The sequence below is a fragment of the Heteronotia binoei genome, chromosome 3, assembly GCF_032191835.1.
Source record: "Heteronotia binoei isolate CCM8104 ecotype False Entrance Well chromosome 3, APGP_CSIRO_Hbin_v1, whole genome shotgun sequence".
NCBI classification, from domain to species: domain Eukaryota; kingdom Metazoa; phylum Chordata; class Lepidosauria; order Squamata; family Gekkonidae; genus Heteronotia; species Heteronotia binoei.
Genome location: NC_083225.1, coordinates 85,110,475 through 85,137,388, shown reverse-complemented (window position 1 = coordinate 85,137,388; position 26,914 = coordinate 85,110,475). Strand labels below are relative to the sequence as shown.

Sequence of the window (26,914 nt, the reverse complement as noted above, 5' to 3'; positions counted from 1 at the left end):
TAACCATAGACTTTTCTGCATGTCCCCCCCATTAGTTCTGTCCACCATACTGCTTTAACTTATCCTCTGATTTTCACACACAATTTTATACCTTTAGTTTTTACATTGGATCTCCCCTCCTTTTTCCCCTGGTTCTTTTTAGACCACTTTTACCCCATTCCTTTTCTGGAAGCCAATTTTGAGTCGGCTTTCACCTCATGTGTAATGTTTCTGTTGGTTTTCTTTGTCTTGCCCACTCTCATCCATCCCTAGTGCACTTTTTCGATAATTGGTCTGTCATCATCAAACCACTTCCTGTCTTCCCATGGGCCTTGAAGATGGGTGGTTTTATTGTTTGCTACTTTTAAAAATAGCACTAACACATTCCTATATCAATATAGTGTTGTAATGATAATTTAGGCAGTTCCTCTAAATTTCCAGCTTTCATTTTAAAAAGTTAATCACTAGCTGCTTGTCTCATGGAGATAGAAGGAAAAAGGCATATATATGCAAGGGTAGGGGCTAGAGCAGAGGTGTCAAATTCATTTGTTATAAGGACCAGATCTGACATAAACGAGACCTTGTCAGGCTGGGCCATATGTGTCATAAAATGCAGTGCCAGGTAGCAGAGATATGAACTTTATAAAGGACAGAAACACCTAAAGATTTTTTAAAATACTTAAAATAAAATATGCTTAAAAGATAAGCACTCTTGCACTATTTTGTTTATTTAATAGTTTTTGGTAACTGACACCTCTTGCTCTGAATTGTTGCATCAAAATCTGGAGACAGTGTCTGTGCTGTAGCAATCTTGAGTATGCTGTTCAGGTGTGGTTCAGGTGTGTGTCTGTAAGCTGCAAACCTACTTTTTATTTATTGGCATTCATTACAGAAATCTCATGGTCAATGCTTTGAGCCTAAGATCCAGGGGAAACAATATTGGCTGACCCAAGGCCATGCTAGCAGGTGCAAGTGGAGGAGTGGGGAATCAAACCCGGTTCTCCCAGATAAGAGTCCGCACACTTAACCACTACACCAAACTGGCTCTCTGTCTGGAAGACAGTCTGAGAGAAGAAACAGACTCAACACGGCAGGTCCAAAGAAGCCCCCTTTATACCTTTGTCCTGTCAGCTCTGGGGGAGGGTGGGGAGAACTTGAAGAGCATTTCAGTCATCAAAACCATGATTTAGTGTGTGCACTTTTGATACACAACCATGGCTTGTAACCAATATTATGTTAATTGTCCTTTGCTGTTGGATCTGAAAGATGGAAACATCTAAAACACCATACTTCAGACACAGTACCAATATTAAACTGATTCACAGGTTCACAGAAAATTTATTCTTAGACTTCTCATATTTGTCATTATATACTACATTAAGACTCAATAAGCGTTACAATGCAATATACAACAGCAAATGTCACCCCTTCAGACAGGCTTGTAAACAGACATTCACTCAGTTACCTATGGAGAGTGAATGCTGTCCCCAGGCAACTAGTCATTAAAATATATAGAAAATTGTCCCATTTCCCCTGTAAGGTCATGCTACAAACACAGCTTTCTGGCAAAATCTAGCAAAAATTGTGGGTTAGTTGTTTTGTATACTTATTGCATTACTGATTATAAGAAATAACTTTTTAAAAGAACTGGTTTATTTATTCTTATTATTGACCAATAAGAAAAATACTACAGTTTGCTAAGAAGGGGCTACACAGGAGGAGGGATGCAAAGGTAACAAAATATTAAGGAGAAGGGGGAAAAGGAAGAAAAAAGACAGAAAAGGGGGAGAAAGGAGGGAGAAGATATTCAGAAAAAAATTAGAAAGATATGATCATAGATCCAACATTGCTACGAAAGATCTTGTAGTTTCTACTTAAACATATTACTTTATTGGTTGTGAGTAATAAACATCTAAAATGGCCATTATGTGAATAGTCTACTGCAAGAGAGTGAGTATAAATGGGCAGTCTTCGCAGTGGAGGACGGTAAGCAGTGGGGTGCCGCAGGGCTCGGTACTGGGTCCCATGCTCTTTAACTTGTTCATAAACGATTTAGAGTTGGGAGTGAGCAGTGAAGTGGCCAAGTTTGCGGCACTAAATTGTTCAGGGTGGTGAGAACCAGAGAGGATTGTGAGGAACTCCAAAGGGATCTGTTGAGGCTGGGTGAGTGGACGTCAATGTGGCAGATGCGCTTCAGTGTGGCCAAGTGCAAAGTACTTGCACATTGGGGGCAAGAATCCCAGCTACAAATACAAGTTGATGGGGTGTGAACTGGCAGAGACTGACTAAGAGAGAGATCTTGGGGTCGTGGTAGATAACTCACTGAAAATGTCAAGACAGTGTGCGTTTGCAATAAAAAAGGCCAATGCCATGCTGGGAATTATTAGGAAGGGAATTGAAAACAAATCAGCCAGTATCATAATGCCCCTGTATAAATAGATGGTGCGGTCTCATTTGGAGTACTGTGTGCAGTTCTGGTCGCCGCACCTCAAAAAGGATATTATAGCATTGGAGAAAGTCCAGAAAAGGGCAACTAGAATGATTAAAGGGCTGGAACACTTTCCCTATGAAGAAAGGTTGAAACGCTTGGGGCTCTTTAGCTTGGAGAAACGTCGACTGCGGGGTGACATGATAGAGGTTTACAAGATAATGCATGGGATAGAGAAAGTAGAGAAAGAAGTACTTTTCTCCCTTTCTCACAATACAAGAACTCATGAGCATTCGATGAAATTGCTGAGCAGACAGGTTAAAACGGATAAAAGGAAGTACTTCTTCACCCAAAGGGTGATTAACATGTGGAATTCACTGCCACAGGAGGTGGTGGCGGCCACAAGCATAGCCACCTTCAAGAGGGGGTTAGATAAAAATATGGAGTACAGGTCCATCAGTGGCTATTAGCCACAGTGTGTATGTGTGTGTGTGTGTGTGTGTGTGTATGTATATATATATATATATATTTGGCCACTGTGTGACACAGAGTGTTGGACTGGATGGGCCACTGGCCTGATCTAACATGGCTTCTCTTATGTTCTTAAGAATAATTTCAGCTCCGATTTCCAACAGCTCCACAAATCCTTGGCAATATGCTGTCTTGCTAGTACTAGTACCTCCTTTCTACTCCCAACCCCTTTCACTACTGACCTTTTCAGGATGAAGAAACAGAAAATCTTAAAAGTAAATATAGAAATCATGGAACTTATATCACACATTTTATAGCTGTAATAGCAAGCAAGATTTTATATACTTTTTTTTAAGTTTCACAAAAATTTTATTAAGAAAGTTCAAAATAATAAAGAAATAAATGCGAATCACCAAATATACTGATACAGCAAAGGATAACACCAAAAAAAAAATCCTTTTGGTTATGGACTTAACATGGCTGAAGAGACTAAGAGCACTCAATCATAACTGCATCTAGTGTAGTAATACTAAAGGAGGCATAATAGAAACCAAAGATACCATTCAGATTTGGGGATATCCAGATAATGTATGAAGCAAGAAGAAAAAATAAAATTAAAAAATAAATTATAAAAAGGAAATTATAAAAGGAAGAACTATACAACACCACAGGCAAACAAAGGATAGACAAGACAAAAATAATATCTGTACACAAAAAGACAACCACTCCTGTGCCCCAAAGAAAAGAAGACGGAAGCAGAAAAAGGAAATTAGAAGTACAGTAGAGACATTTGTGAAGGATTGTATGGAGGAATTTCTTGGGATGTGACATAGCTCACAAAAGGAAACCACTTAGCAGAAAAATTGGAGGAATTAGATGGTCAAAAATTTGAATTAATTTTATCCATTATAAAGTATTCCCACACTTTGGAGAAACAGGTGCTGATGGAGCAGTAGAAGCTTTCCAGAATGAGGCTATTGAAGCTTTGGCAGCTGCTAACAAACTGATAACCAGTTCTCATCGAATTGCTGGAACTTATATACTGGTTTTATTGAAGGTTGAGAAGCACAATAAAATTCATAGCTGAACTTTGAAGAAACTGAATTTAACTTCATCTGTGACACAAGACAAATCCCAGTAAATTTTTGAAATCTTTCAATGATGCATGTTGTGCTAAATGAAGTTAAACTGCACTGACTGCTTTTAATTCAACAGACTACAGCATTGAAGCCTTGATCTGGCTTTTGGGGTCCAGGTAGGGTTGCCAATCATAGGTGGGGGCAGTAGATCCCCCAGTTTGGGAGCCCTCCCTCACTTCAGGGTTATCAGAAAACCGAGGAGGGTGGAATTTCTGCTGGACACTCATACCCTATGGAGACTGATTTCCATAGGGTATAATGGAGAATTGATCTGTGGGTATCTAAGGCTCAGCTGGGTGTTTTTTTTTAGATAAAGGCATCACATTTTCAGCATAGCATCCGGTGCCTCTACCCAACACCCCCCCCCCCCAAGTTTAAAAAAGATTGGATTGGGGAGCCCAAGTCTATGAGCCCCAAAAAGTGCCCCTATCCTTCATTATCTCCAAATGGAGGAAAGGCATTTAGAAAGTGTGCAGCCCCCTTAAATGTAATTGTCACACCCTTGCTCCCAGCTCCATCCCCAAAGTCTCCTGGTTCCACCCCCAAAGTCCCCAGATATTCCTTGAGTTGGACCTGGCAAACGTAGGTCCAGGAGAGGTAAGGACAAAAAGGCAAGCAAGGCATAAACAATTTGTCAATTGCAAAAGCGGGTTTCATTGTTTAGACAAGATAGGATTCCCCCCCCCCCCCCCCCCAGTATTTTGCCCCTCAACTCCACTTACTAGGTCATTACTTTCAACAAAAAGCAGTCCTGGTTTTTGACCTGCAGATTTAACAATATGGACTATTAAGTCATTGGCTTCTCCTAGCTTAGTGTCAGTGTTGGGCCTGATCAGTCCTCTTCAGAAAACAAAGAGACTGTGGCAAATAATCCTACAGAGATCAAGATCCTAGAAGACCCCAAAGTTCCTGGGCCCTTGGACACCTAAGACTTAAATAAGCCACCCAACAAATCACAGAACCAGAAACCCAAAGGGCTCATGAGCAGGAGCCAGACATAGGGGTTACAGAAGAGCCCATCATTGAAACCCACCCTTCACCATGGATTTCACAATCACAACCAGAGCCTCTGGAGATGGAGAGCTCCCATAGAGACTCACCAGTGGCTGGATACATGGTTGACTGCCTGGGACTTCCTCCTTCACTCACAAGGCTTGTGACAATAAAGATCCATTATGTGGTTTTACAGAATGCTGGAGAACGGTGTAAGTGCCTCTAGGATTCTGGCCTTGGTGACATCTCTGCTAGAGCTTGCTTTGCCCAGTTTGACTCCTGCCTGCATGTCTTGACTTTGGCCTGCCTGTATTTTTATTATTATTATTATTTATATATATATATTTCTATTCCGCCCATTCCCCATAGGGCTCAGGGCAGAGTACAACATATGATAAAACAATAAAATACAATAAAAACATTTTATAAACAAACAAGCTCAACAGCACTCAGAAAATTTTCCATATCATGTTCTTAAAGAGCTCTGAAATGCTCAGAAAGCAATCAAGACAGTTGGCCTAGCTGAAAGGTATGGCAAATGAATAAATTTCACAAACTTTACTAGAAAGAAATACTTAATTGCTCAGCTAAAGTTACTGAAAGACAATATGGACAGCTTTCAGAATCTCACATACTCAAGATTCAATTATTTTTAAACAATCGGGAAAACATCACTAAACACGACACCACCACCCCCATTAGGGGTGCCAATCCCCAGGTGGGAGCAGGGGATCCCCCGGTTTGGAGGCCCTCCCCCCTCTTCAGGGTCATCAGAAAGCGGGGGGAGGGGAGGGAAATGTCTGCTGGGAACTCTATTATTCCCTATGGAGATTTATTCCCATAGAAAATCATGGAGAATTGATCTGCAGGTATCTGGGGCTCTGGGGGGCTGTTTTTCTGGGGTAGAGGCACCACATTTTCAGTATAGCATCTAGTACCGCTCCCCAAAATATCCCCCAAGTTTCAAAAAGATTGGAACAGGGGGTCCAGTTCTATGAGCCCCCCAAAGGAGGTGCCCCTATCCTTCATTATTTCCTGTGGAAGGAAGGAATTGAAAAGGTGTGTTGTCCCTTTAAATGTGATGGCCAGAACTCCCTTTGGAGTTCAATTATGCTTGTCACAGCCTTGATCTTGGCTCCACCCCTAATGTCTCCTGGCTCCACCCCCAAAGTCTCCTGGCTCCACCCCCAAAGTCCCCAGATATTTCTTGAATTGGACTTGGCAACCCTAACCCCCATTATGGAACAATAATGCCATTATGCCTTAAAGGCACCACAAAACTCCTGCTGTTTGAGATCTTCACTTGAAACAACTATTAATGAAGTTTAAAGGAGAAAATGCCAAAGCAGGATTTCAGCTGAACATCAAGATGACAAAAATAATGACTAGAAAAGTAATAACTACTGAGGAATTTCATCAACCAAAAGGAAGACTCTGCAACCAAGAAATCTGGAGAGTTGGAAGGGCGGTTGTGAAGCAACTGGAAAAGATACTTAAGTGTAAGGGAGTGTTGCTGAAGACTAAAATCAAGATCATTCATATTATGGTATTATATAGATGTTAAGACAATGAAAAAAGCTAACAGGAAGGAAGTTCATTCATTTGCTATATGGCGTTGGGGGAGAGTTTATGGATCCCATGTACCTCCAAAAAGACAAATCAGTGGGTTCAAGCTCAAATCAAGCCTGAATTCCCCCTAGAAGCTAAAATGACCAAACTGGGGCTATCCCAGTTTGGTTATTTTAGCTGCCAGGGAGAATTTGGGCTTGAGTAACTGGAAAAGACAATAAAACTAGATTGAAGGCACAGGAAAAGAGAAAGACCCAACATGAAATGGATTAACTCAGTAAAGAAAGCCACAGTTTTCAGTTTGCAAGACCTGAGCAGGGCTGCCAATGATAGGATAATTTAGAGGTAATTAATTTATAAGGCCACCATAAATCAGAAGTGACTTGACAGCACATACTATAGACACATCCCATATAAACTCATGGAGTGAAAATTAACTTTTAAGTTAAATATTAAGTATATCAGTATCCTCAAAGAAAGTTTCAGAGCGTAGCCATCTTGGTCTGCAATACAATAGTTAGATTCAAGTCCACTAGCACACTAGAGACCAACAAGATACAAAGCTTATAGCCTGAAAATCTAACTGGTCTCTAGGGTGGTACTGCACTCAATTCTAACTGCTCTAAGAGTGTAAATCTCCTGTGATAAAAGCAACATTCTGCAGAGAAAGCTATCTTAAGGCTTTGAAAGAAAAATCAATAACAAACCTTGTATGTTCTGACAGAAGATGCTGGGGGCCCTGGCTATCTAGCCCAATTTGTTATTGATATTGTGAGAACTAAAGAATATGAACTCATTATATCGCTGGAAGACTACAACATTCAGTGCTAGTATATTTGCGCATTTCAGTTCTTAAATACTTTTTTACCCCATATAAATGCAAACTCAGTTCTTATAAAAATCTTGAACTTACAGACTTAATTTTTATTATACTGCTAGACATAACAGAACTGTTTCTTTTTCAAATACAATACAGTCTGATACAAATTCTTCATTTTCACACCATTTTTAGACAGTTGCATATCATCCACATAATTTATAATCTGCACAAACTGATCAGCAAGCAAGCCATAAACATAGACTTTCTGTACATTTTATGACTACTTAATTCAGGGATGTCAAAAATAAGGCCCGGGGCCAGAATTGTCCAGGGCTCTTCTCCAGCCTGCAAGCAACTGGTTCAACAGCAGAAACAGCAGGCTGCAAAGGGGGGTGAGTGGGCGGAGCCATTCCAATTGTGACTCCAGCATGATGGAACAACCTCATCTGCAGCAGTCAAGCCGAACTCCTTTGCTTTCAGTGGCACCCTCACTGGGAATGCCAGTGAATGCCACTACAGTTGCATTCAAGCTGGCTCCGGGTTCCAAGGTGAGGTTGCACACCTCTCTTTTTGGCCTGCAACCCTGGGGATGCTGGCCCAGATGGCTGTGGGGAATCAGCACTTGTACATGGGGGAGGTACAGACAATCCTGTGCTTGGGCCTGCTGGCAGCCAGTGCAGTGACTATATTTGAAAAAAAAGAAAACCCACGCAGCAGCTGTGCTGTGGCCCATGGGTGAGTGTTCTTTAGCAGTTTCTTGCACACAAAAGAGGCCTAGTCCTGCCACCAAGCATAGAACTCAGCAGCCAGACCTCCCTACTTCAGCTGCCTCTGCTGAATTAGCAATATTAGTGAATGGCTACTTTAAGAATTGATAATACAAGTGAATGTCCACTTAAAATTCAAGCACAAACGGGACTAAATCAGACCAATTTCCCACTCACCTTATGCCCCTCTCACGTTCGTCTTCTCAGCGGGGCTTCCTTCCGATTTCACACTATCTGCCCTGGGGCTGCAGCAAGCGTTGATGTTTTCGTGCAGCAAACAGAAACTGGTTTTAGTGGTTTCTGTTTGCTGCACAAAAACGCCAGCGCTTGTTTCAGCCCTGGGGCATCTAGTGTGAAATCGGAAGGAAGCCCCGCTGAGAAGACGAATGTGAGAGCGGTACAAGGTGAGTAGAAAATTGATCTCAGTGTTATATTCCTTTTTTCTGTAAGTAAAAACATTTTAACGTAAAATCCTGTGCCCTGTTGAATTAAGAATCACAAGCTAATGCCTACTAATTCCATCTGGGTAGCCCTACCACCTTAGGAGCCATACCATGCTGGAAACAATGCTTTGATCAAACTTTGAAACTGTGGTGGCAATTAGAGGAATATTCCTGTCTTCTATAAGTAAAAATATTTTTATTGTAAAATCTTGTGCCCTACTGAATTAGTAATATAAGTGAATGGTCACTTTTAGAGTTGCAAGCTACTGCCTATTAAATCCACCTGGACAGCTTTGAGGCTATACCATGCTGGAATAGTCAAGCTTTGAAGCTGCGATGATGCCCAAAAGAAAATTCCTGTAGTAGGTCTAAGCAAAATAGGATTTTTTAAAATGTATGAATGGCTAATTTCTTAGAAATGTATGTCATCCTTGTAAACTGTACCTTGGATTGTAGAATTGACAACACAGAACTCTGCAATGTTTTGGTGGTGAATGGCAATACAATTTTTAAAATAAAACATCAAGAAGAATCACAAGAATCACAACAGAAACTGAGAATATAACCTCAAAATATGATTTATCTGAGTCTAGGACCCAGGGCAAAACATGAAATGGCTGAGCAGTGCAACCTCCCTGCCACAATATACTCATATGGCTTTCCAGGGTTCACAGGTTTTTTTACAGGGTAGTTTTAGATAATGATTTTAGTAGTCCTCTTGAGCATTGTCCATTGAAGCCTCACATTAGGAGTCTCTGTGTGTGTTAAAACTAATATTTTTCTGCGAAACTGGAGTTCCTTGGATTTGTAGAACTCTGGATTTTAACCTTCCCTGGCCACCCCCTTATAAGATTCCTGCCTAAACTGGAGAAGTGGGGAAATAGTGGGATTCGGCAATGAAATGTTTAAAATAAAACAACAAGAAAAAGCACAAGGATGCCCCAGGGCCTCTACCTATGAGGAGGATGACAGAGGCTGGGAGCAGTGCCTGGAAGGCAGAAAGGAATGCAAATAAAAGCTGAGCTAGATGGGAAGGTCAGCAGCCCTGCCTTCTGCTCCCTGCACTCAGAGGCAGCTTGAGCTCAGAAGGGTGAGTACAGGTAGGGGAGAAGGGAAAGAAGAAAGCCCCTCGCACGGGCCTCAGAAAATATTGTGGTTTAAAGGCTGGGTGGGAGGGCCAGTGATGCCAAGAGTCTTGCCAGTTAATTTGTTTTTGGGTAGTCTGTTCAGGATCTTATCAGTTTGAGTATTGAAGAGTTCTCTGACCTCAAACAGCAGTCTCCAGCTCTTGCCATAGTATCACTGGGCAAAGAAGCAGAATGCAATCATGAGTGGTGACACAGTATAATAGTTCAAGCTATGGACCCCCTAGCTGAATCTGCCTGATAGTGGGCAACATTTATTTGTTATTTTTCCTGTTCCACACCTTCAGCTATTATGACTTTCATTAATATCTTCCTGTCATCAAGTAAAGCATCAATATATTGGGAAACATGTTCCCAGAAGAACATCTGATACCTGCCCATTATGGCATTAAAATTTACCATAAAACTGGCTAGGGCACATAAGCAATACATTTTCCTCCCCAAACTATCTACTTTTTGCCCTTTATTTTATTTTATTAGATTTATATCCCACCCTCCCCATAGTGGGCTCAGGGCAAAGAACTAAGTATGTGCCCCAGAACAATGTTAAGAAGGCACTGCTTCAGTGACCAAAAAATTAGCCACTGGGTGGGCAAACAGAAACTTGCACCCCTCCTCCCTCACTTTTTACATATATTTTAATTTTATAACTGAGGGAGAAAGTGAAGCTGGTTTAGACCAAACTCCCTTAGCTATGTCCAGTATTCCCTTTAACATAGCGAATGCTGGACACTTCCAGGGTTGGATCATGGAGAATTGAGTCGCTTCTCAAAGAGGAGTGGACCGGAGCCTCTGTTCTGGGCAGAGAAGGCGACCCCAACGCCTGCTGCCTACTTTTCTCAGTGAAGGAAAAGGCCAAGACAAGCTTAGGAAAATTCTGAGGGGATTTACTTTGGCTGATGAGGAGTCCCAGTGCGGTTCCTTTTAGGCTTTGAAGAGTCCCCAGCGAAGAATTGCATTCCAGCATCTACAGAGGGTCTCCGTGGTCATTAAATTGACTTAAATTCATCACGATTCAAGCTTGCTTTGGACTATTCTAATATCTAAATATCTATCTCTGAAAAGAACGGTGTTAAGAAGGATATATTTGGCTTCAAGGTAAGAAGATCTTTATCATTCCGGGACTAAAATAAATCTTATATAAGATAAGGATTGAAATTTGGGACCAATTACAACATTCTAAAGTTAAGAAGAAGGAAAGGGGGTAATTTCAGGACTTTTGATATTCAAGAAATAAAGTTATAAGCTGAAAAACAACTTACGTTTGGAATACTTGCGGTTTCTGTAAAAAAAAAAACCCATCGTCACTGAGTTGCTGATCTGGAAGATGTCATAGGAAGTGGCATCATACAAGCATCGCAAGATTTCTCAACCATCGAGAACAAGACTTCGTGGCAAGAAAAGCAGGAAGGCGCCATTGAAAGAAGGGAAATTGTCAAGCCTCCTGACCTTCTCTAGGACTGAACCATAGAAAAACTTCGGCAGCCATTAAAGGAAGGTCAAAAAAGCTCTGAGAATGGCGATTTTGGGCTCACTGGAAACGGCAGGTTCTAATCTATAAGATCCTGTGGTTCAATTTTAATTTTGTGAGACCAACTTTGAGCCTATTTTCGTGATGGGAAGACAGTAATGTCTGAACACAAACCAGGACCAAAGCCAGCATGTATGAGGGCCAGTTCATTGGAGGAAGCAAAAATGGCTAAAGTACAAATACAAGAGCAATTAGAGGCTATGGAGGCAAGATTGGTCAAAGTGATGAAAGATTTAATAACTGATAGTAAGAAGAAATTAATTAAAGAATTTAAAAAAGATATTGAAGCAAGTGAAAACGGAGATTAAAAAAGAAATTGAGGATCTCAGAAATGACACACAAACAACATTAAACAAAGTACATGTGGTTGAAAATAAAGTGAAAGATCAAGATTCCATGATTAATAAATTGCAGGAGAAAGTAGTTCTACAAGACTGTAAATTAATGGAAAACCAGATATGTCTGAGAGGAGTACCTGAAAATGAAGAGTCTGATCTAAGGACATGTATAATAAGAATCATTGCTGAATTTTTGGGTATGGATGCTGATGAATCTAGCTATCTTTATATATATATATATATATATATATATATATATATATATATATATATATATATATATATATATATATATATATATATATATATATATAGGGTCAATTCAGTATATGCCAAGAAAAACAAGTTGTGGTAATAAGATTTCTATCAAGAGATATGGTGGGAAAGATCTTAAGTAAACAATTTGAAAAAACATTGGAAGTAGATGATAGCAGAGTAAGAATCATGAAAGAGTTGCCAAGAAAAGTCATAAATGACAGAAGACTATATAAAAAATTAACTGACAAATTGTGGGAGAATGAAGTGAGATAAAGATGGATACTGCCAGAGGGTCTAAGTTTTGAATACGGAGGCAAGAGGATTACAATTTCAAATGTTCAAGAACTGAGGAGGTTTTTTGAAGAACATAGAGGATTTGGGGATACAGAATAAAAGAAGAACCATTATGGATTACAAATTAATATCTTGGAATGTAAATGGACTAAATTCACCGCTACATTTCATTGGATTAAAAAACAAAAATGTAGTACATACTTCTACAAGAAGTACATATCAAACAAATGGATTATACATTTTTATGGAATAAACAATTGAAAATGCAATTTTACTCGTTGGCTAAGGAGAAAAAAAAGGGGTGTGGTTTTTTATATCAAATAAGAATTGGATCCAAAGTTGATTTTTAAGGACAATGATGGGAGATATTTAGCAGTGGAAGTGATGTTGAATGATAAAAAGACGTTACTATTGGGACTGTATGCCCCAAATGGGGTGAAAGATGCCTTCTTTAAAGATATTGTGCAACAATTAGATCAAGTGTCATATGAACAAGTAATGATAATGGGAGATTTTAATGGTACAGTTAAAAATATTTTGGACAGATCTTAACCGATGCAAAAGAAAGGGGAGGTTTCCAACTGTCGGATCTAAAATTGTACCATGATGCAGTGTGTTTGGTGTGGATTAAGGAATGGATGACATTATTAAATAAGAAATTGTTGGTTTTAGAAGGCCATGGTTGGCATGCATAGATGTATTATGGGAAAAATAAGATGGATGGTTTTTTCTCACATCATTATATAAGAAGAAATCTGCTAAGCACCAAGTTAAAAAACAAAAAATATGGTGATGAGAGAAAGCCGCTATGTATTATACCAACGGAAGTAATAAAGTTATCTTCAGAAACTGATGGAAGGATGTGGCTAACATTTAACCAACTATTAAAAATACAGGGAGGAAGGGTGGAAATCAGCTGAAGAATTACAGTATAAATATAATTGGTTTCAACTGCAACAAATTAAGAGTTTGGTGGAACAGGACATTAAAAATGAAGGTATAAGAAAGGAGCAAACAGAATCGGAAAGAATGCTGTTGGGCGAAAATGAAAAGTTGATTTCAAGAACTTAGAAATTATTATTGAAATGCTCTATGGAAGATGAAGTAGTTAAATCTCAAATGATAAAATGGGCAATCAATTTTAACAAAGAAATACAAATGGAATCATGGGAATCATGACCTCCGACGACAACTGGATCGAGGCGGCTCGGCGGTATTGCTGTTGTTAGACCTATCGATATAGTCGACCACCGGCTGCTGACCCGCCGCCTCGCCGACGCAGGAATTCGGGGGCTAGCCTTACAGTGGCTCTCCTCCTTTCTTGAGGGTCGGGGACAAAGGATGGCAATTGGGGGGGAACTGTCTCAGAGGTACCCACTTCATTGTGGAGTGCCTCAGGGAGCAGTCCTCTCCCCGATGCTGTTTAACATCTTTATGCGCCCCTTGCCCAGATTGCACGGAGGTATGGGCTGGGTTGCCATCAATATGCAGATGACACCCAGCTCTATCTATTGATGGGCGACCGGGCTGGTGATGTCCCTGCAAATTTGGACCGGGCACTACAAGCCGTGGCTGACTGGCTCAGGCTGAGCGGGCTGAAGTTGAATCCGGCGAAGACTGAGGTCCTTTGCGTGGGCCGCGGCGGACCGGGAGGGGAGACTACTTTACCGGCCTTTGACGGTGCGCCACTGGTACTGGTGCGCAAAGTCAAGAGCCTGGGAGTGCTACTGGAGTCCTCCCTATCAATGGAGGCCCAGGTAGCTGCCACTGCTAGATCCGCCTTCTTCCATCTTAAGAGGGCGAGGCAGTTGGCTCCCTTCTTGGAGCGCACCGACCTAGCAACTGTGATCCACGCAACGGTCACTTCGAGGTTAGACTACTGCAATGCCCTCTACATGGGGCTGCCCTTGTACCGAACACGGAGACTCCAGGTAGTCCAGAACGCGGCGGCCAGGCTGTTGGAGGGACTACCACGGTGGGAGCCTGCACGGCCTGGGCTGCGGAATCTGCATTGGCTGCCGGTTGTCTACCGTGTTCGCTATAAGGTGCTGGTTATTACCTTTAAAGCCCTATATGGCCGAGGACCTGCCTACCTAAAGGACCGCCTCTCCCCATATGTACCCCGGAGAGCACTGAGGTCTGGTTCCCAGAACTTATTAACAATCCCTGGGCCAAGAGAAGTCAGGTTGAAGGCCACTAGGGAGCAGGCCTTCTCGGTGATAGCCCCTCGTTGGTGGAACGACCTTCCAGAGATGGTGCGAGCCCTGCGGGACCTGAACCAATTCTGCAGGGCTTGCAAAACATTTCTTTTTCAGTTGGCATTCGAGACAGAACCTGATTAACTAATGAGCAGACACTTAGCCATCTTGTATACATCAGGATTACAACATTTTAGCACCTATTTTATATGTTTTATCTATTTTAAATAACTTATTTGTAACTGATATGTTAAACTGTTATGTTTTATGTGAATCATGGGACTCCCATGTCTGTTATGCTGTTTTATGTGAATCATGGGACTCCCATGTCTGTTAGCCGCCCTGAGCCCGCCTGGCGGGGAGGGCGGGATATAAAAATAAAATATTATTATTATTATTAATATTTATGGAAGAACTCTATGAAGATATCGACATATTACAACATTAAAGAAAATTGCTTTAAAATGTTATATAGATGGTATATGACATCAAAGAAACTGGCGAAAATGAATAATCAGGTGTCAGATAGATGTTGGAAATACAAAAAACATGAAGGATCTTTCTATCAGAAAAAAAAATCGACATATTACAGAGCCAGTTTGGTGTAGTGGTTAAGTGTGCGGACTCTTATCTGGGAGAACCAAGTTTGATTCCCCACTCCTCCACTTGCACCTGCTAGCATGGCCTTGGGTCAGCCATAGCTCTGGCAGAGGTTGTCCTTGAAAGGGCAGCTGCTGTGAGAGCCCTCTCCAGCCCCACCCACCTCACAGGGTGTCTGTTGTGGGGGAGGAAGGTAAAGGAGATTGTGAGCCGCTCTGAGACTCTTCGGAGTGGAGGGCGGGATATAAATCCAATATCTTCTTCTTCTTCTTCCAGCATCTACATGAGATTATGTTCTGTGTTCCTTCCTGACACCTCTCCTCTACACTCTCTTTGTTTCTCAGGCCTGACCTTCCCAAACTTATTATTCCTCCTGATTGGCAGGCTCCTTCATCCTTCAGCACTACATTTATAGGTTGCCTGTATCAGTCATGACATTTTCCAGTTCTGGGTTGGGAAATTCCTGGAGATTTGAGGGTAAAACCTGGGAGCATGTGGTTTGGGAAAGGGAGATGTAGATTGAATTCCTTTCTAGAAGCCATTCCCCCCCCCCCCGAGCCCTGACCCTTCTCAACTTTCTTGTTCCTCCTGGTTAGCAGACTCCTTCACCCTCCATTACTTGATTGCCTGCATACCTTCCCATCCAGGGGTCATTTTGTAGATAAATAGGTGGTGGAGCTCATCCAGGGATTGTTATGCAGCTATACCTACTATTCAATGGACAAGGTAGGTAGGTGAGGAGGAGGAGGGGGAACCCTCAGAAAGGTTCAGGAGCTGCACTCCTGTAAGCTCCTGCTGAATTCAAGGCCTGAATTCAAGGAAACCATCCCAACTTGGGTTTTCTTCCTTAATTTTGGCATGAGGATTTCCGCCTTTCCATCTGTCTTCCCTTTCCCAATCCATCCTTGGATCTTCTGACCTTTTTTGTGAACTTATGTGTGCTTTTGCCTTCCCCTGCATGGTTTTTCTTCGGCATTGCCAGATCTCCTCATCACTCTGGTGGGGGTATTTGGAGGGCATTTTGGGGTGAGCGGGGATATAACATGTTGTGATGTCATTATGTTGCCAATGCTCTAGTTTTGGGGCAAAACTCTGGTAAATTTGCCCTCAAATGAGTTTGGCCCCCAAACCACAGCATCCCCCCATGCAACATCCCCGATGCAATGACATCACTTCTGGGTAACATCATGCCAGGGATGGTGCTAGTGATATCTCTGTTTAGGGACAGAGTTTCCTCTGCTGGCCAACTGGTCCACAGTGGGGAGAAGCCCCCAAAATTGGGGGATCCTGAGCTTGGACCTGGGTCTGGAAGTCCTATTTTTCCTGAAGTTGCCATGTGGGAAGAAAACATTTGTGGATAACAATAAATAAGACTGAACATTAGGAGTATGTGATTGATCATTGTTACTATATTTTGATTGTCTTAAGTAAATTGCTGCTACACTGTTTTGAACTGGCCTTTCAAGAACTACTTCTGCATTTAATGTTGTATTCGATCAGATCACTCTCTACTTCTGATCTGTAATTTTGGTTAAATAAAAACAAAAATAGGTTACATTCCTGCCCTTTCGTTGTTTCTTGGCCTTTTGGCTAAGAAAGCATTCTCAATAAAAGTCAAACCATTCTTAGCAGTTTAATATCTGATATGTCCTCTATTTGAGGACTATATATTAAATGGATTAAGTATCTTTCTTGAGGACTATCATGCTTAAACTGTGACTTAAACTGTGACAGCTGCTAAAGTTCTGAGATTTGCCAAACGCTTGAATATGTCCTAAATTTTCTTTCTGGTAATGAAATGTTCAGTAATAGAACATGCAGAAAGTTCCAGATTCAATCCTTGGCATCTCCTGTTACAGGAAAACATTAGTGGGTTATGTGACAGACTTCTAGATGAGACTCTGGAGGTCAGCTGCCTAGTGTAGTAGACAGTTCTGATCCTGAAAGACTAGTGGTCTGATTCAGTAGAAGGCAGCTTCATGTATATTCTGCTTTGCTGTCTACTTTCAAATCATTGTTTGATATTTTCAGATATAACAACAAATCATGGTTTGCACAAACTGGCTTGGGAACCATGATTTGTCATTATATCTGGAACTATACCTAGGAGACTTCAGATATGCAGTGGCTTCATAAAAACTACATTGAAGCAAATACTTGAATTGGAATTGTATTTTCCTAAATTACTATATGGCCCTCCTTGAGCAGGGCTCTTGATAAAAAAGACATGCTATGTTGTTCAGATTTATCTAACAGTTGCTAATTGGATTTAAAATTTCTCTTTTATTTTTATTTAATCTGCATAATTTTGTTTGCATATTGGTAATACTGGGTTTTGTAATTGTCAAAGTCTTGGTTAACAATAAAACTTTGATTCTGAGTTCTGAAATATAAATCATTAGTACTTTGGTAGAATAAAATAGACCTCAAATAGCTTTGTTGGGCAGTATTGCATTGTGATACTAGGAATATACAGCTGCAGAAGCACTAAAAGTGTTTTTCTGAATCTGTGCCTTTTGTGAGTCAAACCTAGCTGACTTTTTAAATAGGGGTGACAGTTCTACTAAGCACTTCCCTGTAATGATCACCCTATCATCGCTTCAGGTGTCAGAATTTACCTTTCAGAAAATGGCAGGGTAGGCACAGGTAGCGATTTAAAACAACTTTTGGTTGATTTATACAGACTGGCAGGGAAGGGATAGTATGTTCACATAGGTTTTTGGGATTTAGAAGGTGTAGGCAGACAGTTAAAATTGAACACAGAATTGTCTGAGGTTGTTGACTTCACAAGATACAGTGTTACCCTTCAGTTGGTTTAACTTTTACTAAAGGTTTCCTTGATGATATAGGCTTATCTTTTTATAGCTGTTCTAGATTTCTGGGTAACTTTCCCACTTTCTAATCACACAATTTTGAGTGTGCCCTGATTTGTCCCTTGGATTATAAAACTAATCTCTCTCCCCTAGACCTCTTTCTCTGGTGAGATTGTTGATATCTTCCCTTGAAGATAAATAACTTGTGACTTTGGCACCTTTTGAGGGCCTTTCACTGCCACCGCAAAACCTTTTACAAAAGCTTGATCTACCAGACTTCCAGTCTTTTCACCTTTGGACACTAAGCTTAATACAGGAAACTTTTCCTTCTCAGGATGTGATTCTGTGTTTTAAAAATACAGAGACTGTTCTTAACATCTGGGAACAACCTTCCACCAGAGTTTCCACTATTCAAAGCCACCCCAAATGGACTCTGCAGGCTCTGCTTGGTGTCTCTTATTACACACTAGGGAGCATCTCTTTTCCAGTAACTCTCCAACTCCTCCAGCTGTGTAACTGCTTTCTCTAACTGTCTAACTACCACCCTCTTTTGACAGTTAGAAGCAGTTACCCAATCAGAGTGAGTTCTCTTAGCTGTCACTCACTTGTAGTTCCATTAGCTGTCACTCATATGCATTTCCTCTCAGTATGCATATGCCTGCAATCTGTTACATAGTCAAACATAGCTGGCTTTTTAAACTGACTATAAGAGCAAAGGAATGTTGTAAACACTGCCCAAGTATGCTACCGAGTTAGGAGAACAGAGTTGTCCTCCTTGAAGTTCTAGATGAACTCTTCAGCAGGGGATACCAAGTCTAGGGATAGGCAGACATTTTGACCAAAGTGCCTTTGTTTTTAACTGTGAAGATGTTTGTGAGCTGGCAGCCTACTTTTAAGGATGTTGTCATTGTTATGGGGGCTGAACTTGAGCAGAGAACCAGCCCTGTGTACCAGTTTCCCAGTGGTCTGGTATCCTGCTGTTTGGCATATGAGCCAGGGTTTTCCTATCCCTAGCCTAGACCCCTTTCTTTCACAATTGGATACATATCTCATGGTCCCAGCATGTTCTCCCAAACTTTCATATAGGGCTGCAATGTATTTTATCACTGCAGCAAGTGAGAGTGAGATGTGGGAACCTGAAACACAGTGCTGAATTTGAAATGTGGTCTTAAAATGCAGCATCTTATTGAATTCTTATTGTTGACTAAATTATTTAAGCAGTAGTCCTGTGCACACTTACCTGGTAAAAGCTCAATTGAACATAGTGGGGGTTATTTTTGAGTAGTCATGGATAGGGTTGAACTTAGAGTGCATACACATTGTTGCATTTCTGTCACTAATAACTATTTTTTATAGTTCTGTTTAGTAATCTATTAAAGGTAGTAGAAATATCTACCGTATTTTTCGGACCATAAAACGCACTCCCGGTTTGGTGTGGAGAGCCGGTTTGGTGAGCCGGTTTGGTGTGGAGAGCCGGTTTGGTGTAGTGGTTAAGTGCACGGACTCTTGGAGAGCCGGTTTGGTGTGGAGAGCCGGTTTGGTGTAGTGGTTAAGTGCACGGACTCTTATCTGGGAGAACCGGGTTTGATTCCCCACTCCTCCACTTGCACCTGCTAGCATGGCCTTGGGTCAGCCATAGCTCTGGCAGAGGTTGTCCTTGAAAAGGCAGCTGCTGTGAGAGCCCTCTCCAGCCCCACCCACCTCACAGGGTGTCTGTTGTGGGGGAGGAAGGTAAAGGAGATTGTGAGCCGCTCTGAGACTCTTTGGAGTGGAGGGCGGGATATAAATCCAATATCATCATCATCTTCTTCTTCTCCCCCCCCAAAAAAAAAGTGGGGGGGGGAAAGTGTGTGCGTCTTATGGAGCAAAGGGACGATAGGACGTACCTTCCTCCGGGGGGGGGGGGCGATCTGCTGCCTCCGCCTCCGATCTGGGAGAACCGGGTTTGATTCCCCACTCCTCCACTTGCACCTGCTAGCATGGCCTTGGGTCAGCCATAGCTCTGGCAGAGGTTGTCCTTGAAAGGGCAGCTGCTGTGAGAGCCCTCTCCAGCCCCACCCACCTCACAGGGTGTCTGTTGTGGGGGAGGAAGGTAAAGGAGATTGTGAGCCGCTCTGAGACTCTTTGGAGTGGAGGGCGGGATATAAATCCAATATCATCATCATCATCATCATCATCATCATCATCATCATCATCATCATCTTCTTCTTCTTCTTCTTCTTCTTCTTCTCCCCCCCCAAAAAAAAGTGGGGGGGGGGAAAGTGTGTGCGTCTTATGGAGCAAAGGGACGATAGGACGTACCTTCCTCCGGGGGGGGGGCGATCCACTGCCTCCGCCTCCGATCCTGGCGCTTCCCCCGCGCCTGCCTGCCTGGCTCCAGCTCTGCTTCCAGTAAGAGCTGGGATCGCTCCACGCTGCCCTCACCGCAAACCCAGCGCTTTGCGAGTGCCGGCTGCGGAGGGGGCAGCGTGCTTCTTCCGTGCCTGTCTGCCTGGCTCCAGCTCTGACGCTTACAGCAAGCACCAGGATCGCTCCCTCCGCCCTCCGATCCCGGCGCTTGCTTTAAGCATCAGATGTATTAAACTGAGACTGTGGGAATTGGAGGAAACGAAATTACGGCCAACTCTCCCTTATACTTGCTCTCCAGCTTCCTTAGGTCTTTATGCTTTTTGTGGCAAAATGCCCAATTATCTATCAGACCTAACCACTCCAAGTCATCGCAGGGCATTTATGTTGGCCAGACTAAACGCGTTTCCCTCCAAAGTTTTACAAGGGAGATATCAGCGAGTCCCTTTAGCCGACAGACTTTGCTCCTGTGGAGCGAATACCCCTGACTCAATCCAGCATATATTGCTTGATTGTTCTTTTTACCATAACCTCCGTAAAGATTTATTTGGCAAGCTTTCTTTTTCTCCAGATTTGTCTATTCTGCCACCCTGTTATTATTTATTGAGTGATACTGAGGGGGTGGTTAGTGAGGCTGTGGCAAAATTTCTGGCTGACATCCTTAAATTTAATTCTGACCATGTTTGAATGTATCTGTAAGCTCGGTTTTATTTTGATTTTATCTCCAATGTTTAAATTTTTATATTCTGTGTATTTTTATCTGAATCTATTATGCCATTAAAGGTTTGGTATGAGGGTATGAGGCATCAGAGCTGGAGCCAGGCAGACAGGCACGGAAGAAGCACGCCGCCCCCTCCGCAGCTGGCGCTCGCGAAGCACTGGGTTTGCGGAGGGGGCAGCGGAGGGGGCGGGTGCTTCCTCTGTGCCTGTCTGCCTGGCTCCAGCTCTGATGCTTAAAGCAAGCACTGGGATCGGAGGGCGGAGGGAGCGATCCTGGTGCTTGCTGTAAGTGTCAGAACTGGAGCCAGGCAGACAGGCATGGAGGAAGCACGCTGCCCCCTCCACAGCTGGCGCTCACGAAGCGCTGGGTTTGCGGTGGGGGGCAGCGTGGAGCGATCCCAGCGCTTGCTGGAAGCAGAGCTGGAGCCAGGCAGGCAGGCGCAGGGGAAGCGCCGGGATCGGAGGCAGAGGCAGTGGATCGCCCCCCAGGAAGAAGGTGCGTCCTATGGTCCGGAGCGTCTTATGGACCGAAAAATAGTGATTCTTGAGGTTCTATTCATGTTTTAGCTTCATTTTCAAAAGAAAACAGTATGTCTTGTCTTTGAGAATTCAGTGCATCCTGTCACCTAACCCCCATTTGATTGCCTACTACATTTTTCTTCAGCTTGTCATGGAACATATATGGCTGAAGTGCCACTGCTTTTGAATGATGACACATCTGTATACAGAATACTTTCTTTATTGGGGTGTGTGAAGATACCCAAGATCAGTTTTGACCCTCAGATTTTGATACTGACTCCTGTTCCTCTCAATATAAAAACAGGAGCGGATGTCCACATAATTCCTCAGGGCTACTCAAGGTAAATCTTCACTCATTGATTCAACAAGGTGTTAAATATTTCATTTTTCTGTGAGGATTTTCTGTATTACATTTGTTAATTGGATCAGTATGTTAATGCGCAATGGAAGAAATACAATTCTTCACAGATGAGATTATTATTCTGTACCTTTTCCAAGATGTTTTGTGTTTAACAAAGCAGCCACAAAACAAAACACAAAGAGAAACCACAGTTATATAATGGCACCACAAGTTATGTTAGTTTTAGTTGGTCATATGTATCTACCTAAATCATGTAGGCTTTCCTACCTCTTCTAAAAATTATTTGGCATAAGTTTGGGATTTTGGTTTATTCTTTATATCAGTGGTCCACCAATCTTGAGTCAGTCTGGCATAGTGATTAAGCATATGGACTCTAATCTGGAAGAATTGGGTTTGATTCCCCACTGCTCCACATGCAGCTGATGCGCAACCTTGGGTCAGCCACAGTTCTCACAGAGCTGTCCTCTCAAAAGCAGTTCTCTATCTCAGCCCCACCTACCTTACAGGGTGTCTGTTGTGGGGAGAGGAATGGAAGAAGATTGTAAGCCACTCTGAGACTTTGAGTGATGGATGGGGTATAAATCCAATATCATCTTCTACTTCACTAGGTACTTTTGGAATTTTAAATTTGGTGGTGGGTATTCTCTTTTAATTGAAGTAACTATTTCTTAATGGGTATTCCCATTAGACATAAAAATTATATCTCTTTGGTTCTTCTGAAGCACTTCAATCTCCTGTGAGGTAGAGAAAACTCAGGAATGGCTATGTACTTTGGGAAAAGAGATGCTTTTAGGAAGAAGAAGAAGAAGAGGAAGAAGAAGAAGAAGAAGAACTGCAGATTTATACCACACCCTTCTCTCTGAATCAGAGACTCAGAACAGCTTACAATCTCCTTTATCTTCTTCCCCCACAACAGACACCCTGTGAGGTGGGTGTGGCTGAGAGAGCTTTCACAGAAGCTGCCCTTTCAAGGACAACTGCTATAAGAGCTATGGCTGACCCACGGCCATTCCAGCAGCTCCAAGTGGAGGAGTGGGGAATCAAACCTGGTTCTCCCAGATAGGAGTCTGCACACTTAACCACTACAGCAAACTGGCTCTCAAAACTCAAAGAAGAAGCAAAAGAACACCAAGAAACCTATCTGTGGGGATCACTGATTAATACATATAAATAGTGATTATAGCTGTAACATCCTACACTCCCCTCAGCTTGAGGCAGAGCAAGGTGTAGGTGTTTTCTTTACAGTGACAGACAAGGCAGCACAATTCAAAGATAAGCAAAAATATTACTTTATTGAGCTGGCAGGCAGTTTTAAAACAGACTGGTGCAAAGAAAACAACGTTATAAAATATAACTAACTAATATGACTTACATCCTACTGTAATCACCAGCCGGTAGGCAAGATGGCTTTTTGCTGAGAAAACAGTAGTGAAAAAAATGTTTTTGGGAAACAGTATAAATCCCCCTCAGCTGGCTAATGACGAACCAAAAATGGGCATCCCGGAAAACTCAATCAACCCAATGCAGCTGAGGGTAACCATTAATTAGAAGGAGATTAGAACAACTCCTTCCAAGGTCACACATGAGCAAAACACTGCTGGAAGAATAAAAATTGGCAAGCAGCCCAGAAATCAAAACCACTATATATATATATATATATATATATATATATATATATATATATATATATATATATATATATATATATATAAAATTAGATTTTTAAAATCCACAATACCCTTTAAGAGAGATCTTCATTACAGTAGCATATGGTTTAAATGTGTTAGACATGTACAGAATGACTCTGAGCCAGTAGACTAGGACCATGATCTTTGCTAGGAGCTGCAGGAGTCTGTAATAATCCAGCTTTGTGAGCCACAGTTTTAAGAGGGGAGATATAGCTACTGGTGGGGAAGAAAGGGAAAATAGTCTGCTGAAGGCTCTTTGTGCAGAATCCAAATAGCCATCAGAACAACTCTGTATTAAATAATGCTAAATTGGGTAATGCCTCCTTTGCATAAAATAGGATTCTGCTTTAGATGTAGAAGTGCAATATTTTTATTCGTGCTACAACAATTCTAATATCTTTGTAAGTGACTTATTCATATCCATCAATTTATGATTCCATTTGTAAGTCGATTTACTTTTAATTATTTTTTGTGGCCTTGCACTTCCAACAATTATGCCACATAACTAATTTCTTTAGAAACCAGTGAAAGTTTTAAAAGAAGTTTATGATGTAATGGTAGTGGGTGGGTGATCTGCTGTTTGAAAGGAGGTACATTAAAGGTCCCCTGACCTAGGGTGGTCCTGAAGTTGTTCTTTTGGTTCCGTGATTTGGATGTGCAAAATTTGTCCTCAAACTAGTGAATGGAAGTCTACTAATTTTCAGAATACTTCTTGTGTCTATTTCCTGGCAACTGACATTACCAAAATTACCATTTTAGTGTAAGTTGCTCTTCAGTTAGTTTTTCTTCACAAATCTGAGTACGAATGGTTTCCTTGAGTTGTGAATATAATATGATCTTTTTTGATAGTTAATGAGCTACCAGTAAGAAACATGTATTCCATATTTATAACTTTCAGCCAGTAACTACTTTTAAAAATGTATTGTTTTCTACCAAGTACTGGGCTGAAAACAGTATTTTAAAAGTTGCTTCTTTGGGAGTGTAAATCTTACTGCTTTTGCTATACAGGAAGACAACTTTGCAAGCTGAAATTCCAGCATGTGACCCTGGACATAATGACCAGATAAATCCATTAAGTGTGGAAATATCAAATGGAAGTTTTATTGATGTAACCTTAGAAGGAAAAAACATTGGTTTTGTATGTCATGTCAATTTCTGCTCCTCAAAGCCAATGTCTTGTATGAAGACTATATACTTTGTTGATGAAGAAAAAAACAGGTATCTATTCTGATGCATTTTTAGAGGATGAAGTCATTTAGAAAGAAATGTATGAAATACTATTTAGGAGGGGGAAAATATCTTCCATAAAATTATACATTTGAAAATCAAGTAATTTTGGCTTGAAGACAAATCTCATCTAATAATTGTACATTGCTATTCTGAGGAGTTTTATGATTTTAATGTATTGTGTATATATATATTTGTTGTAGCCTGCTCTGAGCCTGCTTTGGCAGGATAGATGGGATAGAAATCCCAGAAATAAAATAAATAAATAAATAACACTTTTGTGTTTAAAATTACATATAGGTTCATACTTTACATAGAGAATATTCTAGACATTGTGTGATGCTGGCTTCAGGATTTTGGTGGCCTTCTGGTTTTTATCTTCCTACTATCCTAAAATAGAACTACATAGATCAAGGAGACTGTATCATGCTTTTAACACTGGGGTAGGCAACTCAGCAGAGACCCTGTCAAGATGTGATATCAGGAGTAGAAAGGAAGATGGGAGGACTGCTAGGGAGAGATGAACCAGGAGATAAAAGTTCTAAGAGTACAGTAGGCATGTTAGGCTGCTACATGTATAGATGAATTGATATTTGAATAAATGTGTTAGTCTTCAAGGTGACCCAAGATGTTGTTTGTTTAGAAAGAGAAAGGTAGCTGCAGGGAATGTGTGTGGCTCAGTATGGGAAACTGGCCTGCAGCCAGTTTAACTTGGTATCATATGTAACTCTAATTGTTAGGGTTTTGTTGTTGCTTTAGGTTCTGTCACATTTTTATTCTGCTGTTCCTTCAAAGAACTCAGGGTGGCAATGTTTATAGGTTTTTCATTCTAACATAATTATATGTACAATCCAAAACATTTATTTCAGTGGCCTTAGAGGGCTGTAACTCTGCACTATTAGAATCTTCATTGAATTCTAAGTATCTTCTATTGACTAGAAAATAATGAATTGTAGTTTCAACAAAAGTGGTGTTTTTTAGATTCCCTCTTCTGGTTACTGCAACAGCAGAGAACTGCCTCCTTACTGTGTATCCATACTTGGCATGTCACCTTAAAGACCAAAAAATTATCCTGAAAAGTGGTGAGCAGATCAAGTTTTATTTATTTTCAAGCTATTTTGAGGGCAACATCCATTTAAAGGATATTGTTCATGCATTCAGCTATTTTTCATATTTAACCAGTCCTGCTGAGAACTTCTAACAGCCTTTAAGCCAACTTTTAAATTATGCCCCCAGTGAAAGCAATTACTTTTGGGTTGGGTGTGGCAGGATATGACTACAAGTTAAAAATATCTAAAACTGCACCTTAAAGAATAACGAGGAACACTGCAACAGAGACTGGTAAAAACTAATTAGAGTTGACGTGAAAATTTTTGGATCCTGGAAGCGATGATAACTGGCCAGTTGAGTAAGTTACCTATGGAAGTTGAGATCTACTTAAGAAACTTTGAAGATGAAGAATAATTTGTCTGTTGGGTTCAACTAGGTAAACCTTGATGTATCCTAACTCTTAACATCCTATAACTAGTTGTAGTCGAATTATAACATAGCTAAACATAGCATAAGAGCCCCGTGGCGCAGAGTGGTAAAGCTGCAGTACTGCAGTTCTAAGCTCTGCTCATGACTTGAGTTTGATCCCGGCGGAAGCTGGTTTCAGATAGCTGGCTCCAGGTTGACTCAGCCTTCCATCCTTCCGAGGTTGGTAAAATGAGTACCCAACTTGCTGGGGGGAAAGTGTAGATGACTGGGGAAGGCAATGGCAAACCACCCCGTTAAAAAGTCTGCCGTGAAAACGTCGTGATGCGACATCACCCCAGAGTCGAAAACGACTGGTGCTTGCACAGGGGACTACCTTTTTTTTTTAAAGATAGCATATGCAACATGTTTGTGTTACTTTGGGTGCTTGGACTCTAAACCCTTTATTGATATGCAAATATAGGTTGCATGGGGAAATACAAATGATATTATTTATATTTATTAGTTGTAGGTAGTAATATAAAACATGTGATTTCCATTGTGTTTTCATCAAACTTGCAGATTCTAATGAGATAATTTACAGCAATGGAGAGAGACTACAACATCCATGCTACATTCCAGGAACTTGTTCCCAAACAAATTCTACCAGTAACTTTGGCATCATTACCAACTCTGCCTATGAAAAATCCATAGCAGGTATGATTTGATCCCTCTCACACAGAAAATAAAACTGAATTAATTCAGTATCATTTTTCAAATGCTTTGCATAGACTATAAAATAAAACAAAGAT

The 26,914-nt window shown here is 41.3% G+C and overlaps 1 protein-coding gene and 1 pseudogene across 1 annotated transcript in view; both read left to right on the top strand.

Moving 5' to 3' along the window:
- The window catches only part of CFAP47 (cilia and flagella associated protein 47), a 536,960-nt gene that overhangs the window by 96,151 nt on the left and 413,895 nt on the right, over positions 1-26,914 (top strand). The window contains exons 25-28 of the mRNA XM_060234105.1: positions 21,517-21,712; positions 24,429-24,638; positions 25,629-25,729; positions 26,685-26,819. Coding sequence (XP_060090088.1) covers positions 21,517-21,712; positions 24,429-24,638; positions 25,629-25,729; positions 26,685-26,819 — 642 coding nt within the window. The remainder of the gene's footprint in view (positions 1-21,516; positions 21,713-24,428; positions 24,639-25,628; positions 25,730-26,684; positions 26,820-26,914) is intronic.
- LOC132569192 (U2 spliceosomal RNA) lies at positions 16,544-16,665 on the top strand (annotated as a pseudogene).